The sequence below is a fragment of the Hyperolius riggenbachi genome, chromosome 3, assembly GCF_040937935.1.
Source record: "Hyperolius riggenbachi isolate aHypRig1 chromosome 3, aHypRig1.pri, whole genome shotgun sequence".
In the NCBI taxonomy this organism is placed as follows: domain Eukaryota; kingdom Metazoa; phylum Chordata; class Amphibia; order Anura; family Hyperoliidae; genus Hyperolius; species Hyperolius riggenbachi.
The window spans coordinates 286,584,015-286,609,468 of NC_090648.1; the positions used below are offsets into that span (position 1 = coordinate 286,584,015).

The 25,454-nt window shown below is 40.4% G+C and overlaps 1 protein-coding gene across 3 annotated transcripts in view; it reads right to left on the bottom strand.

Annotated features, from left to right (window-relative positions):
- LOC137563686 (hepatocyte growth factor receptor-like) overlaps positions 1-25,454 on the bottom strand; it is a 179,622-nt gene that overhangs the window by 25,015 nt on the left and 129,153 nt on the right. For all 3 annotated transcript variants that reach the window (XM_068276436.1, XM_068276438.1, XM_068276437.1), the window contains exons 11-17: positions 20,699-20,917; positions 18,199-18,345; positions 15,879-16,035; positions 15,656-15,793; positions 9,454-9,684; positions 3,256-3,336; positions 2,397-2,578 (exon numbers count right to left, since the gene is read on the bottom strand). In XM_068276436.1, coding sequence (XP_068132537.1) covers positions 2,397-2,578; positions 3,256-3,336; positions 9,454-9,684; positions 15,656-15,793; positions 15,879-16,035; positions 18,199-18,345; positions 20,699-20,917 — 1,155 coding nt within the window. The remainder of the gene's footprint in view (positions 1-2,396; positions 2,579-3,255; positions 3,337-9,453; positions 9,685-15,655; positions 15,794-15,878; positions 16,036-18,198; positions 18,346-20,698; positions 20,918-25,454) is intronic.

The window sequence follows — 25,454 nt, forward strand, 5'->3', positions numbered from 1 at the left end:
TCAGTCAGAGCACCTGATCTGCATGCTTGTTCAGGGGCTGTGGCTAAAAGTATTAGAGACACAGGATCAGCAGGCGATTCAGGCAACTGGTATTATTTTAAAAGGAAAAATCCATATCCTTCTCCGTTTAGGTTCCCTTTAGGGATTTGTAGCATAAAAGCCAACTCACATTGGCTGGGATTTGAACCTGGGTCTCACTGTATGGTGGACAAGCACACTAACCACTATACCAACTGAAGCTGGCCTGAAATTGCTGGCCTGAAATTTACTATTTATGCTCAATACAAGAGAAAAAGTAGACAAGACAAATAACACAAAAGAGAAGGCCATGTCTGGGTAAATATCTGTAAGCAGTGGCTGCATGGTGTAATGGATAAGGGCGCTGCCTCTGACAAAGGAGACCAGAGTTCAAATCTCAGCTCTGTCTGTTCAGTAAGCCAGCACCTATTCAGTAGGAGACCTTAGGCAAGTCTTCCTAACACTGCTACTGCCTATAGAGCATGTCCTAGTGGCTGCAGCTCTGGTCCTTTGAGTCCGCCAGGAGAAAAGTGTGATATAAATGTTATTTGTCTTGTCTACTTTTTCTCTTGTATTTAGCATAAATAGTAAATTTTAGGTTAGCAATTTCAGGCCAGCTTCAGTTGGTATAGTGGTTAGTGTGCTTGTCCACCATACAGTGAGACCCAGGTTCAAATCCCAGCCAATGTGAGTTGGCTTTTATGCTACAAATCCTTAAAGGGAACCTAAACGGAGAAGGATATGGATTTTTCCTTTTAAAATAATACCAGTTGCCTGAATCGCCTGCTGATCCTGTGTCTCTAATACTTTTAGCCACAGCCCCTGAACAAGCATGCAGATCAGGTGCTCTGACTGAAGTCAGACTGGATTAGCTGCATGCTTGTTTCAGGGTGTGATTCAGCCACTATTGCAGTCACAAAGATCAGCTGGACTGCCAGGCAACTGGTATTGTTTACAGGAAACATCCATATCACTCTCAGTTAAGGTTCCCTTTAAAGGAGAACTGTAGTGAAAGGTATATGGAGGCTACCATATTGATTTCCTTTTAAGCAATACCAGTTACCTGGCTATCCTGCAGATCCTCTGCCTCCAATACTTTTAGCCCTAGACCCTGAACAAGCATGCAGCAGATCTGGTGTTTGACATTTTTGTAAGATCTGACAAGATTAGCTGCATGCTTGTTTCTGGTGTGATTCACACTACAGTGGCTGGATAGTGTACTGGTTAAGGGCTCTGCCTTTGACATGGGAGACCAGGGTTTGAATCCTGGCTAGGTCAAGTACCTATTCAGTAAGGAGTTCAAGGCAAGACTCCCTAACACTGCAGGGTGGCCTCTTGAGCGCATCCCTGTGGCTGCAGCTCTTGAGCGCTTTGAGTCCGACAGGAGAAAAGCGCTATACAAATGTTTGGATTATTATTATTATTATTACTGCAGCCAAATAGATCAGCAGGGCTACCAGGCAACTGGTATAGCTTAAAAGGAAATCAATATGGCAGCCTCCATATACCTCTCACTACAGTTCTCCTTTAAGCAACCTAATGGTTCTATTGCGTTGAGCATAAATGGTACATTTTAGGCTAGCTTCACTTACTACTGTAGTGGTACAGTGCTTAGGGTGACGTGCCCACCACACAGTGAGATCTGGGTTCGATTCCTGGCTATGGTATGATGTATACTGGTTTTTAAAATAGTATAATTCCCTGGCAGAAGAGACCCTCCTCCCATCCGGTAGGAGGGTAGGAGGGAGGAGGGGGCCAATTAAAATCTCCCTAGCAGAGTGTGTAGCAGCTGTCCCATAACTAATTAGTGTAGGCAGGCAAATGGTATAAAGGACCTTGCTTGGAGGAGGGAGGGTGGGCGGGTCCTCCAGCAGTGATGTGTATTTTACTCAATTAGGTGTGGCTCCAAGTATTAGAGCTTTTGAAACATGTTTTCTATCATTTTTACAGCTGATAGAATTTTTTTAAACTTTCAAAGTTCGCCTCCCCATTGAAGTCTATTGCGGTTCGCGAACTTTTTCGCGAACCGAACCTTTCGCGGAAGTTCGCGAACCTAAAATCGGAGGTTCGGCCCAACTCTAATTTGAGCTAAATAATAAGCAATGAGAAGATCAAAAGGCATTTCTAATACACACTGAAGGTTTCTGCTTACTGATCCTTTAGATGACTACATTGTATTCTGGCTCCTACATATTGGTGGCTGTAACTAAACCTTTAGCACTGTTAAAGGTAAGATACATCTACTGATTATTTGTCGTGTCTTCAATGTAACCTCCAGCAAAACATAGAGGAGAAGGCACGTTTAGCAGCCAAACAGATTTAGAGTTCTACTTCTGCCAATAACTAATACATGTATAATGACTGTTTGGTGTACTTACATGGTCTTCATTTCTGATAAAGTTCCTGAGGTCCCCATGTTTCATGAAGGGCAGCACAACTAATGGAGAGCCTTCTGTGGGCAGGCAGATGCCCAACAAGGACAGGACATTCACATGAGTGAAATCTTTCATGATGATGCCTTCCTTGAGAAACTGGGAAACTTCTTCAATATCTGTGATTCCTTGAAATTAAATAAAAGGTTTAAAGTCAATACAATGCAAATTGTTAATGCACACAACTTTACTGTTTCTGCTTTGACTTCAAAATTCATCAGTATGTGTCAGCTGTACAGAATGTAAATTTACGAGAATTTGTTTACCTGTATCCAGGGATGCACTGATAGTCAGACAGCAATGGTGGGTAGCATGGGTCCCTAAAGCCGAGGGACTCATGTAATGCCTAATGTTTGCTAACCTTTTATTCTTTCTCCACTCTGTGACTTTACTTCTTCATGTGCTTTATGAACTGTACATTGCATATAAATATATCCACAGCTGGAGTCCAAAATATTGCTATGGGGGCCATGCATTTCTAATTACTGTACTCAGCACTTGTTCTAATGGTGCAGCTCAAGGAATAGGTGTGAGATGCATATAGTGCCAAAACATGGAGCTAAACAGCATGGCACCAAAATCTAATGTAAGTGCTAAAGGTGGTCTATGCTGCCTGAATGATGTATAAACAAACATGCTCTGACTACACTACCAGTTACACAAGACTGTTTTCAGTTAATATATAACACAATAAATAGGAAAAAAAGGATACATTTAACATGTTTTGTAAAGTATTTTGAGTTAGTTAGCTCTCTCAGTATTGGTTGATGATACGCAACAGACCACACATTACTTATATACTTACTGTTTAAAGATTTGACTGCACAGTGTATTTTCTTGCCATCAGTATCTAAAAGAGTGCCGTGATATACACATCCAAAATGCCCTGCAATGAAACTGATGGTTATTTTATTGTTGTGCATTGACTTGGGGAATGCAAACTGAATTAAGCTGAAAGATAACATGCAACAGCATCTCACAGATAAGCAATGTATTAACCATCTCTATGTGTGTCATTATGAGTTTGGAAACTCACACACTATATTGATCTGATTCAATTATTTAAACCCCACATTTCCGCACACCTGGGCAGATTTATCGAAACTAGTGCAGGGAAAATCTGAACAAAACTAGCACAAAAATGGAGTGGTTGCTCACGGCGACCAATAGTAATTCTTGATCTTTGGAGCTGCTCCAGTTGTAGGGCTATTTTACACCGCAAATTACAAACACAATGCAATTTTGATGCAATTTCATTGTGATTTTACAATGTGATTTTGCTATTATTTTGCTGTGATTTTCACTGGATCCTAGGAACACAAGGAGAAAACACTGAAAGAATGCAGCACGAAGGACTTTTGCGATCAGACAAAATTGTATTATTTTTGCATTGTGTTTTTGCATGCGAATGGAAAACTTGGCGAAATAGTGTGTGGTATGAACAACCCTCACACTGCTTTTACTGCAATTTTTTTTGCAACTCAGTCAACTCAGATTTGAAATAAGAAATTCTTTGGCTGCATTTCCCATGATAAACATTTGTGATTCCTGTGTGGGAGAGGTGCTAGCCAATAGCCATACACCAGAGCCTGGAGTGCGCACTATGATATTTCCTGATGTGCTGCTGCTGCTGAGAAGTGTTGAAGAAGGAAAAAGCTCTGCTCTGTACAGCTATATTCAGTTCAGCGAATGCTTTTCTCTTCCTAATTTTACTAGTTTTGTAAGGTAGGAAAAAGTTCTTGTATAGCTGAGTATAGCAGTTTAGAGCCTTTTCCATCCGTCTATCACTACATGAAACTGAAAGGTGTATTTTAACCACCTGCACCTTAGCCACAGTATATGTATGCCAGATTTCATCTAAGCTCCTGTGATATAGATACATGTCTGAAACTCTCAGTTACCAAAAACTAGTATATATCTGTGCTTATGCTTATGTATTTATGTATGTAAGAAAACTAATCAGGGATGCCTTCCCTAATTTTCTACCCTCCACATGCTACCCCCCACCGGCAATATTGGGGCACAAGCTAGCATACACCCATGCTCATTTACCCTGGGGACCAAGAAAAAGGAATAATTGGAGAAGCTTGTCTTGATATCCTAACCACCTTCAATACATGCCTGCAGAACCTGACAAATGGTGCAGGTGTTATTTCTACCTTTCCCTGCAGATAATTAACCACTTGAGGACCTAGGGCTTTACCCCCCTTAAGGACCGGCCACTTTTTTTCCATTCAGACCACTGCAGCTTTCACGGTTTATTGCTCGCTCATACAACCTACCACCTAAATGAATTTTGGCTCCTTTTCTTGTCACTAATAAAGCTTTCTTTTGGTGCTATTTGATTGCTCCTGCGATTTTTACTTTTTATTATATTCATCAAAAAAGACATGAATTTTGGCAAAAAAATGATTTTTTTAAATTTCTGTGCTGACATTTTTCAAATAAAGTAAAATTTCTGTATACATGCAGCGCAAAAAATGTGGACAAACATGTTTTTGATTAAAAAAAAAACATTCAGTGTATATTTATTGGTTTGGGTAAAAGTTATAGCATTTACAAACTATGGTGCAAAAAGTGAATTTTCCCATTTTCAAGCATCTCTGACTTTTCTGACCCCCTGTCATGTTTCATGAGGGGCTAGAATTCCAGGATAGTATAAATACCCCCCAAATGACCCCATTTTGGAAAGAAGACATCCCAAAGTATTCACTGAGAGGCATAGTGAGTTCATAGAAGATATTAATTTTTGTCACAAGTAAGCGGAAAATGACACTTTGTAACAAAAACAAAAAAAGTTTCCATTTCTTCTAACTTGCGACAAAAAAAAAAAAAATGAAATCTGCCACGGACTCACCATGCCCCTCTCTGAATACCTTGAAGTGTCTATTTTCCAAAATGGGGTCATTTGTGGGGTGTGTTCACTGTCCTGACATTTTGGGGGGTGCTAAATTGTAAGCACCCCTGTAAAGCCTAAAGGTGCTCATTGAACTTTGGACCCCTTAGCGCAGTTAGGCTGCAAAAAAGTGCCACACATGTGGTACCGCCGTACTCAGGAGAAGTAGTATAATGTGTTTTGGGGTGTATTTTTACACATACCCATGCTGGGTGGGAGAAATATCTCTGTAAATGACAATTGTTTGATTTTTTCTACACACAATTGTTCATTTACAGAGAGATTTCTCCCACCCAGCATGGGAATGTGTAAAAATACACCCCAAAACACATTATACTACTTCTCCTGAGTACGGCGATACCACATGTGTGACACTTTTTTGCAGCCTAGGTGCGCTAAGGGGCCCAACGTCCTAATCACAGGTCATTTTGAGGCATTTGTTTTCTAGACTACTCCTCACGGTTTAGGGCCCCTAAAATGCCAGGGCAGTATAGGAACTCCACAAGTGACCACATTTTAGAAAGAAGACACCCCAAGGTATTCCGTTAGGTGTATGGCGAGTTCATAGAAGATTTTATTTTTTGTCACAAGTTAGTGAAAAATGACACTTTGTGAAAAAAAAACAAAAATCAATTTCCGCTAACTTTTGACAAAAAATAAAATCTTCTATGAACTCGTCATACACCTAACAAAATACATAGGGGTGTCTTTTTTCTAAAATGGGGTCAGTTTGTGGGGTTCCTATACCGCCCTGGCATTTTACGGGCCCAAAACCGTGAGTAGTCTGGAAACCAAATGTCTCAAAATGACTGTTCAGGGGTATAAGCATCTGAAAATTTTGATGACAGGTGGTCTATGAGGGGGCGAATTTTGTGAAACCGGTCATAAGCAGGGTGGCCTTTTAGATGACAGGTTGTATTGGGCCTGATCTGATGGATAGGAGTGCTAGGGGGTGACAGGAGGTGATTGATGGGTGTCTCAGGGGGTGGTTAGAGGGGAAAATAGATGCAATCAATGCACTGGGGAGGTGATCGGAAGGGGGTCTGAGGGGGATCTGAGGGTTTGGCCGAGTGATCAGGAGCCCACACGGGGCAAATTAGGGCCTGATCTGATGGGTAGGTGTGCTAGGGGGTGACAGGAGGTGATTGATGGGTGTCTCAAGGTGTGATTAGAGGGGGGAATAGATGCAAGCAATGCACTGGCGAGGTGATCAGGGCTGGGGTCTGAGGGCGTTCTGAGGGTATGGGCGGGTGATTGAGTGCCCTAGGGGCAGATAGGGGTCTAATCTGATGGGTAGCAGTGACAGGGGGTGATTGATGGGTAATTAGTGGGTGTTTGGAGGAGAGAACAGATGTAAGCACTGCACTTGGGAGGTGATCTGATGTCGCATCTGCGGGCGATCTATTGGTGTGGGTGGGTGATCAGATTGCCCGCAAGGGGCAGGTTAGGGGCTGATTGATGGGTGGCAGTGACAGGGGGAGATTGATGGGTGGCAGTGACAGGGGGTGATTGATGGGTGATCAGTGGTTTATTACAGGGAAGGACAGATGTAAATAATGCCCTGGCGAATTGATAAGGGGGGGTCTGGGGGCAATCTGAGCGTGTAGGCGGGTGATTGGGTGCCCGTAAAGGGGCAGATTAGGGTCTGATCTGATGGGTAACAGTGACAGGTGGTGATAGGGGGTGATTGATGGGTAATTAGTGGGTGTTTAGAGGAGACAATAGATGTAAACACTGCGCTTGGGTGGTGATCTGATGTCGGATCTGCGGGCGATCTATTGGTGTGGGTGGGTGATCAGATTGCCCGCAAGGGGCAGGTTAGGGGCTGATTGATGGGTGGCAGTGACAGGGGGTGATTGATGGGTGGCAGTGACAGGGGGTGATTGATGGGTGATTGACAGGTGATTGACAGGTGATCAGTGGGTTATTACAGGGAAGCACAGATGTAAATATTGCACTGGCTAATTGATAAGGGGGGTCTGAGGGCAATCTGAGCATGTAGGCGGGTGATTGGGTGCCTGCAAGGGGCAGATTAGGGTCTGATCTGATGGGTAACAGTGACAGGTGGTGATAGGGAGTGATTGATGGGTAATTAGTGGGTGTTTAGAGGAGAGAATAGATGTAAACACTGCGCTTGGGTGGTGATCTGATGTCGGATCTGCGGGTGATCTATTGCTGTGGGTGGGTGATCAGATTGCCCGCAAGGGGCAGGTTAGGGGCTGATTGATGGGTGGCAGTGACAGGGGGTGATTGATGGGTGGCAGTGACAGGGGGTGATTGATGGGTGATTGACAGGTGATTGACAGGTGATCAGTGGGTTATTACAGAGAAGGACAGATGTAAATAATGCCCTGGCGAATTGATAAGGGGGGGTCTGAGGGCAATCTGAGCGTGTAGGCGGGTGATTGGGTGCCCGCAAGGGGCAGATTAGGGTCTGATCTGATGGGTAACAGTGACAGGTGGTGATAGGGGGTGATTGATGGGTGATTGATGGGTAATTAGTAGGTGTTTAGAGGAGAGAATAGATGTAAACACTGCGCTTGGGTGGTGATCTGATGTCGGATCGGCGGGCGACCTATCGGTGTGGGTGGGTGAACAGATAGCCCGCAAGGGGCAGGTTAGGGGTTGATTGATGAGTGGCAGTGACAGGGGGTGATTGATGGGTGATTGACAGGTGATTGACAGGTGATCAGGGGGGGATAGATGCATACAGTACACAGGAAGGGGGGGGGGGGTCTGGGGAGAATCTGAGGGGTGGGGGGGTGATCAGGAGGGGGCAGGGGGGGGGGGGTAAAAAAAATAGCGTTGACAGATAGTGACAGGGAGTGATTGATGGGTGATTAGGGGGGTGATTGGGTGTAAACATGGGTCTGGGGGGTGGGCAGGGGGGGTCCTGAGGGGTCTGTGGGCGATCTGGGGCGGGGGGGAAAATCAGTGTGCTTGGGTGCGACATAGGGTGGCTGCAGTCTGCCCTGGTGGTCCCTCGGACACTGGGACCACCAGGGCAGGAGGCAGCCTGTATAATACACTTTGTAAACATTACAAAGTGTATTATACACTTTGTATGCGGCGATCAACTATTTAACTTCCCGCTGTCGCTTCCGTATGGCCGGCGGGATGTTGCGGCGGGTGAGCGGCGACAGGCGGAGGATCGCGTCACGGATGACGCGATCGCTCCGCCCATGCCCCTACAAGGACGCCGCCATTTGTCTATACGGCGGTCCTTGCGGGGTCCACTTCCCGGCCGCCATTTGTCAATACGGCGGTCGGGAAGTGGTTAAAGCACTCCCAAGACATTTGTGTCAGCTTCCTCCATTTCTACATAGCGTAATATAAATGACATCATAATGTCATGTAACTGACAGGACAGGACTTGGGGGAGCTGTGGTAAAGGCTGGTTAGGAGGACTTGTGAGAAGATCACAATATAAAGACTCTAAGGGCATTATTGGCCACTGAAAATCAGGGAAATGAAGGGGGGTATTCATATCAAGGCACCATAAATGGGGGGGTTGGCACTAGAACAGGGGGCACTAGAAAGGGAGCTCTAAGAGGAAGACAAATAGAATGGGCATGTCATAGACGCACTATAATAGAAGAAACCACATCCTTTCTAGAAAATGAAATAACCAGTTAACCTCCTCAAAACTTTTCTTCCCATTTTTACAATTATTTATTTTATTAATGATATAGTGGAAGGAGAAAAGCTATATACACAAAGCAGAAAATACCTTTATTTCAAAATCATCGCCATACAAAACACTGTCACATGCCAGCAACATAATTTAAGTGTTGACATAAATGGTATGTATAGCCAAAAAACAACTTGTGGTTTCTATCTACAGTAGCACTGTTTATTGTAAAACTATGAGAAGTGAAAACTAAGCAAATGTCTATCTTTTTTCTTTAAATACATATATACTATTATTTTAATGCTGAATCAGCTGAATCAAAAGGGAGCTTGCTGAAATGTCAAAACTGGTCTGGTCCATAAAGTGTACAAATCCTATAAATGTAAAATGGTTAAAACACAGCAGGATTTTTTTTCATGTTTTTTGTATAGTATTGTACCATGTCCAGTATATGTCTAAAAGCTATGGGTACTTACCTCTTCCAATTACTTTATTGAAATGCACAAGGAGACGATCCACCCCAATAACCATGTGCTCTACTTTCTTCATTAGATCTGCACTTAGAGCATTGATGTCAATGTGGACATAGGTCTGTAACAGCGGGCTGGCAATGTCGGAATCTCCACTTGATAATATAGGGGAAAGGTCTCGCATCGGATACTGAGCTGGCCGGCATGATCCACTATGAGATGAGTTCGGAAACTGATCTACATATTTTCAGAAATAAAAGAAGTTAACAAATTTGTTTAGAGTTCATCATTAAGAAAATATCTTTATTATAAGCAGCAATTCAGTAATATGTAGTCCAGAGCCTGGCTCAATATTATAAAGTAATGCTAAGTTAGCTCTGACTGTGGCTATGCTGAGTAATGATCTGTAGTGTCCACACAAACAGCAGGCATAAGAGCAGCTTTCTGTCATGAAGCGAAATACAAGGCGACAATGTGACTTTAAAATGATGAACGATATTTATATGATTAGAAATGACGTCTGAAATGCCGCAGTGCTGCAGTGATGCTGCCTTATCTTACACGTGACAGATTACATTTCACTGCAAGACAAAAGCAACCCAACATTTAAAACAAATCAGTGAATGAAGCTGCCCATATACAAGGTGAAACAATTCTGGAGTCAGTCTAAAGGTGGCTACTAACAATACAATTTGCTGAACAATTGATTACAAATGATTCTTCGTATGAACGATTGTAAATGATCGTTTGGGACCACTAATGGTCAAAAATCTCCTAATCAATCTGATCAAATTAATGAAATCGATCCAAACTTCAGTTCGATCCCATCAATCTGATTGGATTGATTAGGAGATTTTTGTCCATTAGTGATCCCAAATGATCATCTACGGTCATTCATACGAAGAATCGTTCATAATCGATCGCTCGGCAAATTGTATCATTAGTGGCCAACTTAACATAGAACCCTGCCAAGTCTCCAGTGCGCTTCTCGCTACATCATGTAGAAGCTTAGCCGACGGTCTTCTCTCATCCTTTTATGATGAAAACGACTGTTGTGATATAGGCAAAATACCTTTTACTCCTTTCTTTATTTACATAGTAAGCATGCTTCCCCAGATACAAAAACATCCCCTTACTTTGCTGCCATTTCAATTCTTTTAAAAAAAATGTTTGCAGGAGAGAATCAGACCCAGTAAACTGTTATGGCATCCAACATTCCCCTTTGCCAGTTCACAGTGTGTGGCTTCCAGTTGTTTAGCAATAGTGTTCACTTGAGTAGGTCAGGTGCATTATTCTGCTGTAAACTGGTGATGAGCAGAACAACAACAAAAAGCTATCATGCAAATCTGCACTGACCCAGGGAGGGAATAAAATAGTCAATCAAAGCCTCCCGCTACTGTTTATTCCGCTGCCAACTAACTTGAAGCTCCTGGCTTTGGTTGATTCATTTGTTTTTTAATTAAAAGTTATGCTTATCGGTCAGACTTGATCATCTCCCTGCATGTCCCTGGCCCTGGTAAATCATTTTGCCTGCAGTAGAGAGTACCCACATACTGTAGCTCATGGTGATCCAGAAGCACTAGGTATAATATGAATCTTGAAGGAACCAAAAAGCCCCTTACTAAAAAAATAGCTATGCTTAATATAACTTTGCCTTATTAAAACAGAATATATTTGCAATAATTCAGCTTTATGCGAGCAAGCGAGTTCTCCCATGATGCATCACTGCTGAATATTTGCTCAGCTGGAAAGTCCTTGGCAGCCGATTCTGAATGTGTACTGACATCTGTACATATGGATTGCTTCATACTATTTCCTTATCAGGTAACTACAATTCAACCCTGGACCCGCCACACCTTAACTTTCATGCATAGAATGTTATGCATTCTGTCTATTGAGTCTAATTCTGATGTCTGAGAACAATTCAAACCCATGTAACAGCAAACAAACACTTTCAGCAGTGATATATTATATTAATTAACAAGCAATAACATAGTCAGAACAGCACAATCAGATTATATGACAGTTCAGGAAGGAAGGAACATTTCTGAGAAAGGAATGTTACAGAAAATATAAGAATGCTGCAATCGTGTGAAAATCTTGGGTTGAAGCTTGTCATAATTATTTAAAAAAATGAATAGAAAATAGTAAAGGTCACTATTTAAGGCATGTATTTATAGTTCTTTGTGGATGATTAATGATGGAAATACAGAAAATTAGAGAAACTAAAGAAAATCATATGAATGGATAGGCAGGAACATTATTATTTTTTTCCCAGTTTAAAAAAACCGAAAGCAATCATGTTACCGGTAACTATGGGAAGAGTACTTTTTCTCCACTTTGTAAAAAAATGCTCTAGGAGTCCATTTCCCCTATGCCACACTCAAATTCGCATACGCAATGTATTTCAATGTGCCTGTTTCCATTACAAACGAAAATCGCTTCCCCTACAGGCGAAAAAAAAAACCACGTCTGCCTTCTGTAACAATTTTCCGCATACAACTGCGAATTTTGCGTGCAGAAAATAGCATACGAATTTGCATGGTTGTTGTGGAAAGGAGCCCTTACTGTCTGAAATCTGTCATGTGAAAGAATTTAGAAGAGCTGGACATGAAAGGGTTACACTGGAAAGGGATACCAGAATCGCAGTATAAATAAACCAGTTTGTAGGTCAGATCTTTAATTATGTGTGCAGCACTTAAAGGAAAAAAAAATCAAGGCTCACAAAATATGAAACCAGGGAAATGCCAGGATGTGATTCATATCCTGCAGTTAGAAATGGGAGTTTCGTTAGAAGTCTTCCTCTTATCAGGCATGCCAATACACAGATAGAAAAGGAAAAAGACTGACTTCATGCTCAAGTTCCTTGTTATCTGATCAGAAGAAGAAATAGGACTTAACACCCTCTTCAGCTAAAGTTCTAGGGCAGACATGCCGCACTGGTTATAGGAGTGAGTAATATTCTCACGTATACTTTATTATTATACTATCCTTTACACACAAAAAGCCAAGAGGTGCCTTTCCCATTTTTCACGTTTTAATAAGGACAAGTTGTCACAAATAATTGCATCCATTTTACTTCAGATTGAATTAAACAAACTTTTTTGGTTTATTAGTATGTAGTTTTACATATAAAGTATCAGAACATATTTTGCACTAAAATTCCAATGTGGTTAAGAAAAATGTAATGTTTTCAGCTGCTTTTACATATTACAAGAATGGCATACATTATTTCAGCATGCTTATTTTTTTATGCGTATATAAAACACAGTCATTCCACAATGTTTATATAGCAAAACTAGCAGTCAATGGATTAGTGCATGTTTTAAAAAAAAGACTGCTCTAGCTAATTTTCTCCAGGTTGGTGAGAGTTTCTGTAATATCACATGGCAACAATACTCCAATCTGGAGACACAGTACTTCTGCATGAAATGGTCAGTGCAGATCATTTCTGATCACAAATATTGCAAACGTATGTAGCTTAAAAGGAGACTTAAGTCAAAAACTAAAATGAGTTGAACTTACCTGTGGCTTCTTTCAGCCCCCTGGGTCCTCCTGTGACCACGATGCCGGTCCAAGTCCCTCCGGTAAGAGGGACGTCGCTGCCAGTCAGAAGCGCCAGTCGGAAGCGCTCTGCATGTGTGCAGTAGTAAGTACCTTGCACTGCGCATGTGCAGAACGCTCCTGCCCACGTGCGTGGCCAACCAGCTTAGCGGGAGAATGGTGCTGCTGACCGGAGGGACTTGGACCGGCTTCGTGGGCACAGGAGGACTACAGGGGGCTGCAAGAAGCCCCAAGTAAGTTAAAATCATTTTTGCTAAATGACTTAAGATTTCCTTTAAGATTGGATTGCAATCAATGCAAATGATGAAAGATGATAATCAGATTGTATTCTAAATGTCCATGTAGCATCTAACTCTATGGATAGTTTACATTTGGAGCAAAATTGAGTAATTAAGTATGAGTACGAGGGTAGCAACAAGAGTTCACTTGACATGAGTGGCTGACTAAGCTAGGAGCTTATGCAAACACGACAGGTGGAGAGAGTGATGACAACTTTATATTGCCACTGAAATTAAGCAAACATGAATCATCAGTTTGAAACAGCTCAATTTTAGGGCCAAACTGGTGATTCATGGACAAGTCACAAATGTCAAAGGCAATCTCAGGTTTATTATTAATTTAACCTGTGTCATTTTTCTTTATTTTTATTGAAAACTCACAGGTTACACATTGCAGCCCATTTCAAAGCAAAGGTCCAAATATATAACCTAACAGCTCGCTAATCAAAGTGCTCAAATGTCATCTGTTTGTGTCAAACATGGCTTCTGCAGCTAAAAATTGATCTAAACATTTTGATCAAATGACCTAAAGCATCTGACTACAGGAAGTCACAGCTTCTGGCTCTGTGGCTATGGCTGCTGCTTGGATGGCTTCATTCCACTATTGAGACTGCAAGCAGGAACGCATAGACTGATTTTTCCGTAAAGATTGCAGCCTATAGCAATAAACATCTGAGTTACAGGAAGTGGCCATTGTTTGGGCTTTGGAACAGGTACTTAAAAGCCTAATTCAAGGAAAAAGGTATTTTTAATTTTAAATAGTGTGGTGTGATTAGGGCCCTGTTTTGGATCGTTTTTGCTGTCCCAGGTCTCCATCTCTGAGAATTTTAACAGCTTCCTGTCCAGACAGGAAGTAGGGAAGTCTCTGCAAGACTGACAGAGAGATCAAGAAATCAAACATTGTTTCTATGAGGCTGGGTTCATATAAGACATAGCGTGAAAGGCTGTGTTTTATGTTAATGTTGTGTGCGTTTTTTGTGTGTTTTTACTGCGTTTTTGGTGCATTTGCGATGCATTTTTCATGCGTTTTGCGTGCTTTTTAATGCGTTTGCAGTTCGCATATACAAAACGCATATGCGTTTTGTTTGCGTTTTCATATTTCAATTTATGCAAATCACTTGGAAGACAACAGGAACTGGAAGTACAGCAAAAACAAATTATTTTTTGGTAAAAATGCATATAAAAACGCATGGAAAACACATACCATTGCGTTCCGATTGACTTTCATCGTGTGTTTTTGATGCGTTCATGAATATTATGCAACAAAACCAACGTTTTTAAGAATGCAGGTTTGAAAACGCACAGAAAATGCATATGCGTTTTTATATGCGTTTTTCCTGCGGCCCATAGACTTCCATTAGCAGCAAAAACGCAGCATTTTACGCAACGCTAGCCTTTCTGCTATGTGTGCATCTAGCCTCATAGGGAATAGTTAGAATCCCTGACTAGTTTACATTGTTTACTACTTGTTTTTATATCAAACCCACAAAACTCCCAAAGAGGTCCAAGGGACAAGAAACAACAAAAATATCTTGAAGGGGGGCACAAACATCAACATATCCCCCCCCCCCCCCCAAAAAAAAAGGTTTTCAGTTTCACAGTTTGGGCTTTGAAAATGATTCATCTGGCATGAAGTAGCTGAACTGTTTCTCCACATATACTGAATACTTGCACAGAAATAAGAAAACATTTTTCCTAAACAGGTGCATTAAAGGCAATTTAAAGTGAAAATAAACATAGGAGATAACGAATTGCATGTGTATTACAGCTAAGAAATAGAACATTAGTAGCAAAGAACAGAGTCTCATATTGTTTCCAGTGCAGGAAGAGTTAAGAATCTTTACTTGTTATCTATGAAAATTAGCTTCTCTGAGCTCTCCAACCCAACATGGGTTGGCTACAGCGTTGTTTTCTGAAGCACTTCTACATCAAAGAAACAGTGAGAGACAGCTTCAGATAAGGTTTTACTGCCGAGAAGTTCGAAGGGTCATTAGCCCTGCTCTGTTTCATAGTTTAAAATACAGAGTGTGTATATATGACAGAATGATGCAATGTTTTTTTAAGAAAAAAAAGGTCACAGAAAATAAAAAAAGTGACTCTTTTCTTTGCTACTAATGTTCTATTAATTATCCGTATTACACATACAATTCATATCATACGTATTTTTTTGCTTCAGTGTCAGTTTAAAACCTATAATGCAACAGCCAGTATACATAGTGAATGCGTGTACATCGAAAATAAATAAAACAGTGTACATCGAAAATAAATAAAACAGAGTTTGGAGAAGACAAAAGGTCCTTTTTCTTAGCATCTTAATGACAGAATCCTAATGCAATCAATAATAATAATAAATAGCAGTCTCCCACCTTCTGGAAAGGTAGCCCGGTAGTCCACAGACTCACTGGACACCATTTCTGTGGTGGGGCTAACACTCCTTGCACTCACAAGTCTATCGAGGTGAGGCGTATGTACTCTGCCATCAAATAACACACGCTCACCACCATCTGTAAGACAAATCATCTGAAGGTGAGTACAAATCTTCTGTAACACACAGGAGAATACTGCACACTGCAATACACACACATTTACCTTTCATCTGCTTTCTTTTCCTTATACATAGAAAAATTCCCAGTAGGAGGAGAACAAGGATCACGCATGATAGAACTCCTGTGAATATTCCAGTGTTGTTCTGATTTTGCTGAATCATCACTTTGCCAATGACAATGGTCGACACTGCTTGCATCAGCTTAAAAACAAACAGACAGGAAAGTACCATGTTATATTTTCTGGCATGAGTAGTGCATGTATATGTATTTTTCCACATTTCAAAAATATTTGCATATCGTGTTTTGGCAGACCGTATGTTTCAATAAAGAGAATGCTGTGTAAGCAAGGCTAGGCACATGGTAATCATCTTGCTCACTGCTTAAAACCCATAGGTATAAATCTTCCTATTTTTATTATTATACAATACAAAACAATGGCCCTAAGATAATTATGAGAGTTGAACAACATCTTTGACAGAGTTTCATTTACAGAAAGCTTGTCTTTTGCTGTAGGTCTGAGGAGGCTCACATGATCCGGAGAGCAGCCACTGATATCAAATGTAAAAACTCATCTATATTATGTGGTAAGTATATTCTTTGTAACACAGACTTTTGTCTGCTTTGGTTCAGTGTGAGGTAAATGTTAAAATAACTAATAGCAATCAATATAGTTCTTAGAAATCTCTTTACTTGCAATTCACCTGATTTGTTCCTATCCAGGTCTGTTTTTTCCCATTAGTAGTTTTGTTTAAAAATTGGGGTACGGTATCCCCTCAGCTGTGGGTATTCAAGGCCCTACTATGTTAAAACCAGTGTATATGGCTTGCAGCTTTAAATAAAGTTTGAAGATACAGACCAGAATAATACCTTTCAAATCTTAAATCACTAGTTTGATGGTAGCTAACACTGGAGTTTTCCACATTACCAGTGCCTAAATATATAGGAATCAGTGCAAGCTATGCCTTGCCTGGTGAACTAGTAAAAGGAATTCTGATCACAACATTTCTTTTCCAAGATATGTCAAGTACACAATACAACTTAATAATTATAAAACAAACAAAAACATTGATAATGAAAAAATAAGTAGCTAAAAATTAAAAAAATGCTAACAAACAAGGAAACCAAAATGTATGGTTTAAATGAGATCAGATTATTACAGCAAATTAACACCAATTTGCAAGCTAAGACGTTCACACAAAATGTGAACAAAATCATGTATTTTATGTCAAAACCTTAAAATCTCCTTTGTTTCAAAAACATATTCACACAACTTAGCAAGGAACTGTTTTTTTTTTTTTTTTGTCATGAGGCATTTCTTACAGTTTGGACATTTACTGTAGTTTGGCCTGCAACAATGGATATATATATATATATATATATATATATATATATATATATATATATATATATATATATATATATATATATATATATATATATATATATATAATTTTTTTCCCCCAGGATCATCGTTCCAAGGATATTGGCTTGGGTCCATTATTCTGAGGATGTGGCATTGGGTCATTCATAAAGCTAAGTTACAAACAGTCATTATTTACATAAAATATTTTTAGCTCAATGGGACATTTTAACAGTCTGTAGGATTGCAGATATATGGAAGTCCCCCCCTTTACTATTAAAGTAGGCAATCACTGGGAGCTATCTCTAAATGCAGGGTAGTAGTTACCCCCCCCACACACACACACCTTACCCCAAACACACACGCACACACACTCCACTAAGCATACAGTGGGAAGGAGCCCTTTATCCATAATATTGGAAAAGAGTGCTCTTGCAAACAAGGAGGTTGGTGTGCATGAGTGGACGCGGGATTTAACATTAATATGCACTCTCCATTGCACTAAATACAAAGTGCAGGGTGTTTTGCTATGGGTGTCAATGACCCAGAGCTGAAAGCATAATTTATATATTCTGTACAATGTGACAGACACAATATGCCCTGAAACATGTCACTGCAGGCTACATGCAATTAGTCCTTATTTAATGTATTTGCATGCCTAGCAGGGGGTCTTCGCAGCCTGAACTGCACCTGTCTTGTTCAGCTTCTTCAGTTAATTAGAAGCGAGCCATACACTGCTGGGAAATGACAGAAATTTGTAATTCACGGCAGGTGAGTAGTTTAATTATTTATGATTTTTGTTAGAGTACATTTTTTAAAAATGGAACCAACTGTAACAAAACGGTTGCTCAGCAAACACTATTGTGCAAAACTAATTAACACAAAGCAACATGCTGACCTTCAAAGCGAAAGCATAAAGAAGTGTACCGAGGATGGGAGCTCTTAGATGACAGCTAAATTCTATGGGAGGCAGCTGGTAATACAGTGACACCTAACATCTTACCTCAATTTTTAACTCACTGTTGGACTTGATCAGGTCAGCAGAAACAGCACAGGAGACCAGATCTGATTTGGAATTAATAATCTCACAGCTCTTGTTACCAACTTTCAGTACTTCACCTCTAACTGCTTCAGAGTCAATGTGATCTCCCTGCAATAAATGAGCATTACAAATTGTATCAAGTCAAAAAGTTGCCACTGTTATACAAGTCATATGCATAGTCCAATAGCCACAATTATAGTTAGCTGTGTCTCAAATATCACATCAATTCTGGTACAAATAAGGCATTGTTCACACTATACGCATATGGTGTGCAAGAACATCTGAAGTGCATAGACAGTACTTCTGACAATTAGACTGTATGCGCAGTAGTGTGATGCACTATCGCACTGCTGCACGCATTTTTGGCAAATCGCAGCGCTGATTCCATCGACTATAATGAATGGGATCAACAGCACATGGCAATGCTGATGGCAGTGCGTTCAGGCACGTTGCGTTCCGATCACTTGGCCATCTGCGCTGCCTAATGGGGACAAAGCCTAAGGACTCATTTTACTCTTCAATGAAAACTATTTTGGGTCACATTTGGCTAGTAAGTCATGCCACCTGAAGGTTAAAGCAAAACTAAAGTTAAAGGGGCTCTAATGCGAGAGGAATACAGAAGCTGCCATCTTCATTCTCTAATAAACAATGCCAGTTACCTGACTTCTGGGATGATGCTTTGCTGCTAATATTTTAAGGCACTGGCCTAGAATGAGCATCTGCTAAAAATTAGCACCGGCTAAAAACTACTCATGTATGTTAACCTGTCTTGTGTGGCTTAGCACACAAAAGTCCACTCAATACAGAATTTTCAATGTTGATCTGAACTTTTCTTTCAAACCGCCATGCTGTGCGCGCTGCAGTGATATTTTTATATCTCTCATGTGATGAGAGCTGTTCGCTCAGTAGTGCTGACAACTTTACAATACCCCACTGCCTTTGCCTGTCACGCAATCTCCATCAGTACAGATGCTTCTGACAAGTCATTGTGCATGCTCTGAGCAATATTTCTGTTTCTTTCTTCTGCACATAGAATTAATGGCCTGTCACCAACCTGTGTATCAGGGACAGCACAGAGAATAATGGCACTGAGCATGGCTGCTCTTATGTGGCACTTGGGAAGAAAACAAAATGATGTATGCTAAAATATATGTTAAAGAGGTTTAAAGCCCAACGAAACCAAAACTGAAGGTGTTAAATTCTGAAAGGTCATACATTATTAAGTGTAAATTATACACATTAAGCATTTACAAAGTGATTTTTTTATAGCTGTTTTGCCTGTAGCTTTACAGCTGGTCCTACAGGTGCAAGACCTCTGCACAGTGGGGACATGCAATGTAACTTCCTGTTAACTACAGTCAAATCTGGGCAAAGCAGAAAGCTAGCTATAGTGCATTGGCAAGCACTCTGACTAACTAAAATGTATTTTGTTCAATACTTTTCTTCTATACAGGTTATATTTACTTATGAAGCTGATTGCTATTAATGTTTGCCTTGTTCAATTGTTGGTGTTGGCCTTTAATAATGTATTCTATTGCAGCTGAAACAGCATAAACAGCATACAGTGTATGCACTGTATATCTCTAGCACCTTTCAAGTCTGGGGAATTGTAAAGTTTAACTAAAATAGCAGATGTATTTGGAAGAAAGAACCCAGTATTGGCAGTAAAGTAAGTTTTCAGTGTAATTGTATCTGCATTTTGTACTCTTCCCTTTTTAGTACCCCTAGATATGATTGCTGGAGACCAAAAACATTCTCCTAACATGAACATTTCCACTGACACGGGAAGAAAATTAAATCTCACCAATTTAAGCTTTTAGCTTTAGTTAATTAAACTGCTAATTGGTCAGCAGATGCTTTTTTTGATTAGTTTCATTTCTTTCTCTGTTTGGGTCAGTCAAAACTGGTATATCAGAAGAATTCTCTGCTCCTCACTGGAGGGAAGGTTTGATTGACCATTCTAATAAGTCATTAGTAATGAGACAATCTGGAATGATTGTTCCAGCTGTGGAAAATGTAAAGTGTGTACAGGAGTGGAAGAGGTAAGATTAGGACAGAATCGCAGATAACAGATTTCAAGTAAAAGAGCCTTCACGTTAAGGTGACCGCACAGTATCTTGATTTTTCTGGAAAATGTGATCATTATAATCAAATCTGCCAGAGATCAATGCTGCAATATGGCTGCCCTATCGTAATTTCGACCAATTTGTGAATCTGGTGGCCATCTATAAGTGTATGGGCACCTATACTGTCTGTGGGAAGGAAGGATCAGAACTAAAAAAAACTAACTATCGATAATACTGGGCATTCTGGTAAACCATATGTACTGTATGTCACTACAGGTAAACTTAAAGCATGACCATGCTAATAAAGTGTAAGGAGAGTACATAAAAATAGTCAGAGCTAGTAAAATGATTTTCAGCAATGTAAAAAAACAAACAGTTTGCAGGCTGAAACTTACTTTAATTTCAAGAATGTTCTTATTGCCCATAGAAATCACTAATGGTGTATCCATTGGTTTAAACACAGGGTCATTTACAAACATAAAGGTAGAGGTAGCAGATGTCACGCCATCAAAAATGAAAAAGGCCAGAGTCACAATGGGAGGCCTCAGCTTTAGCTCTTCCAGGGATGGGGTTGAACCACACACTAATTCTGATGTAGACCTGTGAGTACAGTTCTGGAAACAAAAAAGGAGATTTTTTTTTACCCCAAAATATTCAGTTAAATAAAATTAGCCATAAAATAAGAAAAATTTGCACTGAAAATAGAAATTAACAGAAGAAAGAAAAGCAAAGCTGAAATCAGGCCATGTGGTTCACTGATGTACTTTTATCTCTGACATGTCTAAAATTATTCCTGCTCTTTGTCAGTAATACCTAATTGCATGTGCAAAGAAACACAGCAATGAATACATGGTGGAGGTGCGAACTCTTCCCAAATCTATACAACACTAATACAAATTTTAGCTGCAGGTTGACTTCAATAAGGCTACAAAAGGAAAAGGAAAATATTAGCCAATCAGATTTCCCATTTTACAGTCTTATAGTGCTGAATAAAGACAATTTTGATTGGTTGTAAAATTAATACATAGTATCAGCATTTATTTTTCAGCATTTATAAACTGCTGGTGTCAGGTCAGGTGACGCAAGGTGCATCTAAGAACCTCTGTTGTACCCTTTCCTGTTTGCTCAGGGATCCTTTACAATGATGAGCTACACATTATAAAGATACTCTTGATTTCTGAATTGGTCTCTAACCTGCTCCTTCTCCCCACCCACATACCTCTTAGACAAGAGATACCAAACACAATGAATAGATTGGTTTGTGGACAGCAGGAAAGGGTTGTGATAAAGTGAACCTCCAGACTAAAAATCTACTCAGCAGCACTGAACAGGCTTGGTGTTTCTTTTACAGCATCAGAACTTTGTTTTTCTTACCCAAGTCTCATTTTAGCTGCACAGAAGAAAACTGCCCAGGCATTTTTCCCCTGATGCTGTGCAAAGCATGATGGGATTTCTGATGTTGTTGTTCTCCTTCTGCTCTTTTGGAGCAAATTTGTATTTAAAATTTTTAATTTCAGATTTGAAGCCTAGAGCACACAGCTAGGAGGGGTGAACAGGACACAGGACAGTTGGAACTGTGTCTCATGCTCCCAGTCACCTTCTTTCAACCAAAAAGATGGCTGCCCCCATGCAAAAGATGGCTGCCTCTGTGAAATCACAAACATTTGCCTGTTCTTTTAAAACAGGGTGGGTAAGAGATTACATTACCTATCCATTTTAATTAACATAACTAATGTAACTTAATGACAGTATGTTTGTTTAGGCTGAAGTTCCCCTTTAGGCAGCAGTGTAAATTTACTAATGCTAACAATAATAATAGCTTCACTTTAAGTAGTAAAGACTATACCAGCATGTGGACTAAATGGCAAATACAGCACAATACTTATTTTAGCAACACATCCGTTTGAAATAACTTCTTTTTCACTGGAGTTTTACAAAAACAGCTCATCCTAAGCTTCTGATGCAAGCATTGCATGAAGAGAATAAATCTAGCCCACTATAACCCTTTTATTGCGGCATCTAGCGTCTTTGTTGACGTCTTTCTTAACCACAGACTGGCTACAAATCACATTGTTAACCTTAGTTTACACTCACCACCAAAAGAGAGGAGCTTAACAAGTTGGACTGCTTTATTGCCTTCACCATTCGTGATGAAGATTAGAGTGTCACACTGACAATGAGCTGTAGCTTCTTCCATGCCAACCCCTTGCTGGTTTTTCAATCGTGCAATTAATGCATAACTAATCACTTGACCCCACGCAGAGGAATAATTAATTACTACCCACTAAGTTCTTCATGTTTCAGTTATTCAGTTACATTATCAAAGAAATGTTTTATTTCTTGTTGTTTTTTTTCCTTTAACGGGGTGTGTGTGTGTGTGTGTGTGTGGGGGGGGGGGGGGGGTGGTGGTATTTTTTTCACTAGGTATGTATTCACTTGTTTCTTGTGTGTTTATAAAGAAATGCGTGTGTGTTTATATATATTCATGAAGTTCTGGTGTTATTCTGGTATATTTAGTTAATTTTGCAGACCTGAAACACCTTTTTTATTGGTGGTGGGGAATGGAGGGGGGAAACAAGGATTTGGCTAGAGTGTATTTTTCAGATGCGGGAAGAATGTTTGGACATTGGAATATAAAACAGAAATGGACAATGAAAGGTGGATATCAAATAGGAGGTCAGTATAAGGGAATGAGGAGGGTGGAGGTAATCTGTACTTTATCGGATAACATAGATAACTACTTGGAAAGGCGGGTTGTGGCCCCTTAAGGACCAGAGCCATTTTTTAATTTTCTTCTTCATGATCATGGATTGGCTCACAGTGATCACAGGGTCAGGAACTCTGCTGTCGTTAGCTAAGTTTTTTGCTGGTGAGGACATGTGATCATGTCCTGTGTACGGGAGCCAGTGTAGTTAAAACTATGCTGCATCAGCCTTAAGCAGCCACAAGTGCGGCATCGTTTTTACTACAGGGGTCCGAGGCAGTTAAAGTAATACATCAGAAAGCGGTAAGGAACTAGGTAGCAGCAAGCGGTTTATGTTAAGAGGGGAGGTTAGGGTTACACAGGAGATGTAACCCTGTTGTAATGTCTGATTTTCAGCAGTAATACCCCTTATTAGAATTGATCTTGCTGCAGAGTACCTGTGCTGACTACAATTATGCCTAATCCTCATGTACCCTTGCAGACCAACAGCTTCTCAATGAACACATATTGATATATGAAAATACAATAATTTCTTTCACTCACTTTTTGGGGTTTACATATCAAAAGACCCTTGGTCTGCTCTCTTGCACTTTAGACTGGACTCCCTTAACAGAGACCAACAAACATTAGCGCACTTTATCTTCGTAGAGGCCAAACAAAGTATTGCCCGAGCCTGGAGAACACAATTTGTCTCTTTCATAGAAATGAAAAGCAGAGTGACCGCATTCATGATTCAGGAGAAGAGGGCAGCCACTCTAGAGGATAAGGTGAACAAATTTAACAGAATCTGGGAACCTTGGCGCTTGTTGGTGGGTCTCTCTTAGGAGACTGATCTGCTGAAACCTGAAGTGACCCTTGATATCTCTCTAAGGCCCTGCATTTTGACACACCCTATTACCCTACTTCCCCCTCCCTCTTTCTTCTTGTTCCCCCTCTGCTCCTAGTTCTAACCACTCTTCTTTAACCTTTCTTGGCTATCTGGCCATTAACACATGCTTCTGGTTATGCCCATGATCTATTTGTGAAGCTTTCTTGATTATATTGCGTGATTTTGATTGAGATGCTACGGCAAGACTAATGGAAACATCTCTCGTGAATTTTATATGATAATTTGCTTGGTCCATGTGTCATACCTCTGTTATATATTGGTCTGTGACCAAACATGACTGTCACTCTTTTACTATGCAAAATTAAAAAAAACCAATAAACATATTGAAACAGAAAATACAATAATTTAGGTGTCTGCAGGGGCGTAACTAGAAATCACTGGGTCCCCCTGCAAAACGTTGGATGGGGCCCCTCTCCATCTCTCCTCGCTTTCTGCACAGGTAAACTGAAAACCAATGTTATTCAATTGGCTAGTGCACACTTGAATGCGTTTTCCCCATGTAGATAAAAACAGACAGCAGTGAAGCACTGCACACATTTTATCAATTATCTATCAATTACATTAGCTTCTGTGTGAAAATGTGCATGTTTTCACACATACAGATACACATGGTGTGCAGAAAACGCATACAGAAAACTGACAGACTCCCAGCCTCAGCTTATTACACTCACTCTGTCCATCTCTGATAGAGCAGAACTGGCTATGCAGACTTCTCCAGCATCACTACAGTACACAGCAATTGGTGAGGGGTAGAGAGGTTTGGGGGTAGGCATTGTACACTGAATTGGGACTGTCTATAAATCTTTGTCTACAAAACTTTGTATGGTTCGTTATCAGTGTCTGGGCAGATGCAGTCAGTAGAACAATGGTGCAGAGTGCAGAAAGTTTTTTTCTCTCCGTGCTCTTAGTTATCAGGCTCTCAGAGCAGGGAAAAGAAACGTTTCCCCCACAGAGCCCCCTGCGGCTTCTGGGCCCGCCTGCGGCTGCATCCCTTGCAGGATCTATTATTGTTACGCCCCTGGGTGTCTGATATATCAGTTGACTGATGTGCAAAATGCTGATGGTAATGTATGTTTATGTGTAAGTTTACTTGTAAAAGTTTTATATGCTTTTCAAAAAAAATACAGCAAGTATGGGGAAACCGCTCAACCCTAAAACTACATACGTGGTGCAGGACAGGTAATCCAAAATACTGCAATTAGGAAAACTATGCAATTTAAAGCACACTGCATGATGACAGTAAATTCTCATAGTTTATTGGAATTGCAGAGAACAGAAATATAAGCTAACACATCTCACAATGTAAATGTGTCCTTAATCACAGCATGATTGGCTGAAGCGCATTAACTGATCACACTGTCTTCTTAACAAGAAAGACGTAAGAAAAACAATCCTACTGCTCCACTACAAGTGCCTTGCACTGGACACAGATGTCCAAAGACTTTAACATGAGTGAAAGAATGAATGAATACTCTGCTAATGGAACCCTCAAGTGCAACCTGCAGTTAAATAATTGAATTTTTTCAACATCCTTGACAACCCTTGACACCGAAAACTC